Below are 7,175 nucleotides of genomic sequence, written 5' to 3' on the forward strand. Positions count from 1 at the left end.
AGAGGACCGGAGCACCCACAAGCTTGTAAATAGCGTGTGCGTGCTCCCCTAACTTGATATGGTCCTCTGCTCCCGCCATATCTGCCCCTCCCACTGACCGTACTAATTCCTCCCTCCTCCTTCAACCCCCCACCCTCCCCCCCCACCCTTTCTACACCGCAACCCCCAGACATGGCTGGTCCTGACCTAAGGGGAACCTTAGAAAGGGGTGGAGAATAACAAAGAGGTAGGTGGCTTCTGGCCATCGGAAAAACAGCGTGCAGCTTTTCTTTCTTTCCTTAATGAGGTTTCTGTAGTCAGAACATGACAAAAGAATATGCTGGAAATGTGGGCAATATGGAGTCATTTTATCATGCCTGGTGGACTCATAAAAACTCAGGAAATTTTGGGTTCAGATATACACAGTTACAAAAAAGATTAAAAATCAACATTCAGCTGAAACCAGAACTTTTCCAATGGATAGACAATTAGAAATGAGTCATAAAACATTGTTTTTGTATACTTTAACTGCTGCAAGACTATTGCTCACACAAAACTGGAAAGACTCTGAAATATATCCACAATGGAGGAATAATTAGTGAAGATGTCAGAACTAGCAGGGATGGCAACATTACCTTGTCTGATTAGGGGAAGAACAATAACCTTATTTATTAGTGACTGGAAACCTCTTATGGACTTTTTGCTGAAGAGAAAAAAAAAGTGAACTTGGACTTTTGATGATTAAAAAGATTAAACTATGGGACTAAGGAAATTAGGATGTAATCTTACAGAGAAGAGGTAAAATATATATGGATTCTTAACTGCTGTTAAGAATATTGAAAGGCACTTCTTTATAATGTTTTCTTCTCTTTTCTTTTTCTTCCTTTTGTACATCCCTTTTAATTATTAAGATAGCCAATTTCTTTTGTATGTCTAGTGTAGCATTTTTATTCATATCATTATTGTATCCTGTCATTTTAAAATCCAGTTTCAGATCAATCTTATCTGGTAAAACTGTGCCTCTTCATCACATCTTTTAAATACAGTCTTTCTATAGAACCAGACACTCTTAAAATTAACTTCTGGGTCCATTGTTTAAAAATATCCTCCAATATGTCCAATGTTTAAATATTTTGTTCTATGCTGTATTAGTAAGCCAAATATAAGAGTTCCTCTCCTTAAACTGAAATCTTTAGTCCCTTCTGATTCCTTCTAGTGTCCACTCCTGCAAGTCTCATCCTGTTTTTTTAAAAGATTCAGAACAAAAGCATTTTCCAATGCCAATGATTCTAAATAATCCCAAATTCTTATTTCAAATGCACCTGGTTCCTTAGTCTGTAACTTTCCAAAATCAAAGTTCTAATCACCCATTTTCTGTATGTATGTATATGTATATATAGATTCCTAATAGTTAAAAAGCAGTTAACAAGCAATCTCCAAAAAACGATTAGAAAAGGAAATACGCAAAGCAAGTGTCTTTTTGAAGATGCCAACTGCGGTGTTTTCTACTGCAATATCCCTTTCAACAGTGTGAATTCAAACAGCGCAGTCATGGAATTGTGACAATCTCAACCTCTTCCACCTACTGGAGATCAAGTATGTGCAGAAGGGGTCTTGCTATACTCAAGTAGGTTTCCCATTGCAAACATTGGCTTCTAACATAGGAAGTGCAGCTGATGGGAGATGTATCAATGGCTGAAACAGAGTGAGCTAAGTTAGTTAATTCATGTCATTCTCACTCTGTGAGGGAGTAGGCCTATTTCTGCATGCTGCTGATGACTAAATTATCAACGCAATTAATATACACACTGCAGTGTCTCGCTCTAACAAGAAATTAAACAGCCAGAATTATAAGAGTCTGAAACAAAAAGATTCTAAAGAATTTGGACTGTTCTGTTGGTTTCATTACAGGCATTAGAGTCTTTATTTAGTGAGAAACTCCTATTGTAATAATTAAGTCTTTTTTCACCTCATCTCTAGTTGAATGTAAAAAGCCACTTTGAACTTTTTTAAAAGGAATTTTTGGAAGCTTCCTAGGAAAGGTATCCCCCGCCCCCAGTGATATTCATCTCTCCTTTCCGTTTCCTTCAGGCACAAAGCTGGGATTGCATAACGACAGGGCTTTTAACTATGATCTGTTGAACTTACTGGCCTGGTTTATAATGGTAATCCACAATGGATAGGTCCATGCCTGTAATGCTATGTCAGAATGACCCTGAGGAAGAGATGCTGAAAATGATCAGAAAAAAAAATGGGGGACACCAGTGGCTTAGCCATCAGAGAAAGAAACTTAGAAAGGATCCTGTCCTAATTGATCAGAATGTTGAAAGTGACAGCGAGAGATTTGTACTTCAAGACTTGCAAGATTCTGTTAATGTAACTTTACAATAAAGAAGAATTATCTCATCTCGTCGTGTTTCCTGTCTAGTTTACTTGGGAGGCTGACAATACAGCATAGGAAGCCAAAGGCTACCAAGCTACATGGATTAATAATAGGGGAGACCTTCATCAGAATCTTGTTTGTCTGTAAGATGTTGAAAGCCCCTTTCATTTAATTGCAGAAGACTCCTACCTCATCACTCCCCAGGGATAGGAAGATCAGGGATTTGATTCCAGATCTCCTTATACCTAGGCAATATCATTTTTCCCTGTCTCTTAAATAACCACATGTTCTTTTTGCTTCAGATCATTCCTAGTTTTTTCCCAGAAGCTAAAGAAGAAAATGAGAATGAACTTCCCTTGGGTTTCCTGTTCAAGGTAAGACCCAGCAATCAAAGAGCTGGGTTTTAGGCATCCCCAGCTAATGAGTCATAAAAACCCAGGTATGAATTAAGGGGAGGGTGTTAATTCCAAGCCTTGCCTGCTGAGACCATTGTTGATTTTCTTTCTTTTTTAAACTTTAAATATTATTTTCATCCCTTTCTGTACTATTCAATTAGGAAATGGGAAGGATGGCTGAAGAGGCTGAGATGCCCATTGTGTGCTGCACTATTATTTTCACATTTTATGTTCCAGGGTCAAGCAACTCAAGCTCATACTTCGGAAGATGACAATCATCTTCAGTTTGGAGAAGGAGATTTCATACTTGTGATATCAGACACACAAGCAGAGGTAACACATCTGGGGACTTGCTTGGCATGGCAATTTGAAATACATTTGGCAAAGGAGACTCTAACTTAGAGGTGGGCGTCCCATAATTCTCCCACGTCATACTGAACTTTGACTCCCAGAAGATCCAGCTAGCATGATCAAATCCCTCTGCAACCTCCTACGTGGGATTGATAGACATATTTATGATACTTATCCACTGTAATGTTTCCAACTGCTTCTCAATCATTATGGTTTGGGTATGCTGAGAATTAGTGCCTGGTCTAAAAGTATCCAGTGGCCTTACAGGCCAAATGAAGATTTGGACTTAGGATTTTGCAGACCTAATACAGCATCCATAACTATCTTTTTTTTCTGCCAGTTTGGTGAAACTAAATTCTGAGTACTAAACCCTATTATGGTCTTAGTAAGGCAGTAAATTTATCAGCCCTTCCACCAGGTTCTACTCAAGATGCATCATAATCTACTATGCCCATTGATTTATCACAGTCTGACTGGACATAACTTCTATCTAAAAGATTCTGACAGCTTCCTGCCTAATCCACCAGCTACATCCTCTTGAGTCTGAAAATGTTTTTTTTTTAATCAAAGACTGGCAGCCTTGACCCCATAACTCTTGAAAGAAATTCATGGTCCGTGGGTCACATGCAACCCTCCAAGGAATTTTCTGCAGCTTACAACAATGCTTTCTAGACACTGACAGACAGGTGATGCTCATAGGCTTCCTATACAAAACAGCTCTATCCTCTGGGAATTCTCACCTGGAGGGCACAAGCAATGATCTCAAAGGACAGGAGGAAGAGTGCTACCAAGGCAACAGTCAGATAAGGGGGGCTTGAGCCCAAGCTAAAACAATAACTTGAGAAAAACATCTCAGAAGAAGACGCACATCTAGACTTGCAAGACTCTATCACTATGGCTTTTACAATAAAAGTAGCCCTGATATGTAGGACATTGATTTCTTCATCTACCTGATTGGGCTGATATTACCTGCTGATAGATTTTGTGGCAAGTGTTACTTCTGAGGTGATGCCTAAGCTTCTGAGCAGTGGCAACAGGGAGGCAACTCTTGGACCAGAAGGATGGGCCATGTGGCTGAACTGCCAGAGGGAGGGAAATCAGTATAGTTGAAGAGGAATACCAAATCTGTTCACCCTGTATGAGGGTCTCTCTGCCTAGCAAGGAGCAGGGAGGAGCGTGCACACAGGTATTATCCTCTATCCAATTCAGAGAGAAGAGAAGGGAAAGTCAATGAGGGAAACAGCAAAGTAAAGCCAGATCTCTCTGCTCAGCAACAAGAGAGAAGAAAAAGTGATGCAAGATTTGTGCAGCTCTTGGGAAGACAGATTCCTAGATTCTATCACTCAACATATTGAAAAATATGTAGGATGATATAATAATATCATAGTAAAAAATATGATATTGAAAAAAATACAGTGTGTATCAACCCAGTAAGAAAAGCAAATTAAAAACTGGGGCCAGCTATGAAATAACAGTCTTGGGGTTTTTTAAAAAAATGTATTTAATATGTATGTCTTTAATAGTAATACCATTTGCCAGTAAGTCATAATTTTGTACATTATAAATGTACAAAAAGGTTTCAGGGTCATGGCCCTTGGGCTAATGAACTAGTCCTCATGCACACCCATGGTAGTTTTGAGTTCGGAACCCCTAGGACAGTTCAGGAGGGGCAGCCACTATACTGAACTGCAGAAGAGAGATTAAAGGAAGAGCACTTTCAGTGGGTGAGTTGACTTCTTGGTCCAGTGTTGAGCTCCGCATAGTATGGTGTGATGTATGCCTTGCCTTCTTCAAGTCTTGAGCCTTGGGCTTTCTCCTCCTTGCAAAGCAGGACCTCCGTTTGACAAAATATAAGGTGTAATTTGGAGTCACCTGTTCCGCAGCTGTTCTTGCTGAAAATGTCATGCTGTTTAGAGAGAGTACAGAACTGCTATAGCTGTTGCCATTAGTTTTTAGATTTATTTACTTGTCTCTCTTTGTATGTTTGTGTCTGATATGACCACAGCCCTCCATTAATCATTAACTCTCCCTTTAGCAGAAACAACACTGAGCAGTTCTTTCCTATAAAAGTAGCTATGTGTGTGTGTGTGTGTGTGTGTGTGTGTGTATTTTGTGTGTGTGTGTGTGCGTATATATGTATGCATACGTTATGGCACCAAGCTAGAAACTGGGAGACCATGAATTATAGTCCCTCTATAGATACAAAGACAGCCAGGTGATTTGGGGCCAGTCTCTCAATCTCAGCCCTTGGAAGGAGGCAAGGGCAAGCCACTTCCAAATGTTGCCAAGAAAACTGCAGGGACTACTAGTCAACCCTTATAAACATTGCACTGTTAGCATAATGATTACTATCACTTGTAATGTCCTACATTTACCATCTTTGAAGACTTGTTTTCTATGCATAAGGATTCACGTCACCTTTCCAAATTTCTAAATTATAACAAATATGACAAACAAATTATAACACATTATAACAAACAAATTTCACAATTATAACAATTGTGCTTATGGGAAAGCTCTGACTGAAGTTTGTTTGCTTGTTTTCTTTTTCTAGGGAAAAGGATTTTGGATGGGAATAAAAGAAAGTGACTGGAAGGAGAACCAAGACATGCTACAAAAAGGCATTTTCCCCCAAGTCCTCATCAGATCTGTCCCTCTGAAATAAGCTCAGAGGTTGAGGAAGCAACGGAATGAAGGAAGAAAGAGAAAGTTGCATTTTCCAAAATCTAGTTTTCTGTAATTATTAAATATTTCTTTTCCTTCAGGCCAGCTGCCCCATGTCAATATAATACTATGCAGGTGGCAGTATTTATGATATATGAATCTTTGAATAATATGAATTCCATGTATTATAAGTCAGAAACTGGGACTCTTTGCAAGAAATTTGTCCTTCCGAGCCCTCTGCCTCAGAAGTACTTTTCTAAAATGGAACGTCACCATAAAGAGTCCTATTATAGAATAGCTGGTAGCCTACTTTGCAGGATATGGTTGAGACTTTTGGCCGATTTATCCACCCTGTCTCCTCAGAGAAGTCCTCCATTCAAGCTAGTTGCAATTTCATTGCATTCATCTCTACTGCACGGGTGTCCAACTCGATCGCGTCAGGTGACGTATTGTGACGTATCGCAACAATTTTTGCCTTTGCGGAAATGTGACGCATCCAGCCCATGGGCCGCCAGTTTGACACCCCTGATCTACTGGAAAGTAATACAATTAATAACTGCAGTTCAATCATGCTATTGTAGAATAACTTAGATGATTATTCAGAGAGTGGGAAAAGTAAGAAAGATGATTAACTTCTATTTTGTAAAGAGGAGAGGGAGGAGAAACATAGGGAAACTTTACATGATGATATGATCACTTTGGATAGGGAAATCACACATTAAAGTTCATATATAAAACATATTGCACAGAAAAAATATATATACTGTATATAAGGAAAAAGACTCCTTTCCCAAAATGTAACTTTGTGTGCGCTGGGACTTTTCTCCCGTTTATGAGGAATCACTTAATTATGCCGTATATCTGTTTGTAGTTTGAAGCAGTTACTTTTTTTTTTTTTTGTATATATGAATCTCTAATCAGGGGCTGGCATTAAGGAATAAAATAGAGGATGTTTATAAAATCCTTTTGAATCCTGGAACTCCCATGCTCAATTGCTTGTGAACCCTGTTTTTCCAAGATTACCCATTTTGTCATGTCGTCAAGCACATAATATTCTGTCTTCTCTTATTTTAGACCATAGTTTTAACCAGAAATGTCCGGGTTTGGGGCACCTACAAATGAGGCATTAGGATTACAGCTGTCATCTGTTGCTTGCTTGAAGCATTTTATTATGATCGTGGGTAGTAATCATTGATCGACTTGTCTCCTCTACCTTGATCACTTGGATACCTTTCGAGAGGTATTGTAAATACATCTGTACCTGTAGCAGTTAATACAAACGTAGTTCTTTTCTGCCTAACACATAATAAAATATGCCTGCATTTCAAATTCAAACACCTGCATCTGATTCCTTCAACCTGGTGCTCTATTATATCTTTGGAGGTGTAATTGCTTGCTGACTT

General features: G+C 39.0%; 1 protein-coding gene across 1 annotated transcript in view; it reads left to right on the plus strand.

The window, feature by feature from the left end:
* Positions 1-7,104, plus strand: part of BIN2 (bridging integrator 2) — a 35,339-nt gene extending 28,235 nt beyond the window's left edge. Inside the window, exons 11-13 of the mRNA XM_015821163.1 lie at positions 2,665-2,736; positions 2,995-3,090; positions 5,663-7,104. Coding sequence (XP_015676649.1) covers positions 2,665-2,736; positions 2,995-3,090; positions 5,663-5,773 — 279 coding nt within the window. The 3' untranslated portion in view covers positions 5,774-7,104. The remainder of the gene's footprint in view (positions 1-2,664; positions 2,737-2,994; positions 3,091-5,662) is intronic.
* The last annotated feature ends 71 nt before the right edge of the window (positions 7,105-7,175 follow it).

Source organism: Protobothrops mucrosquamatus, unplaced genomic scaffold, assembly GCF_001527695.2.
Source record: "Protobothrops mucrosquamatus isolate PMUCROS unplaced genomic scaffold, P.Mucros_1.0 scaffold1265, whole genome shotgun sequence".
Taxonomy (NCBI): Eukaryota; Metazoa; Chordata; class Lepidosauria; order Squamata; family Viperidae; genus Protobothrops; species Protobothrops mucrosquamatus.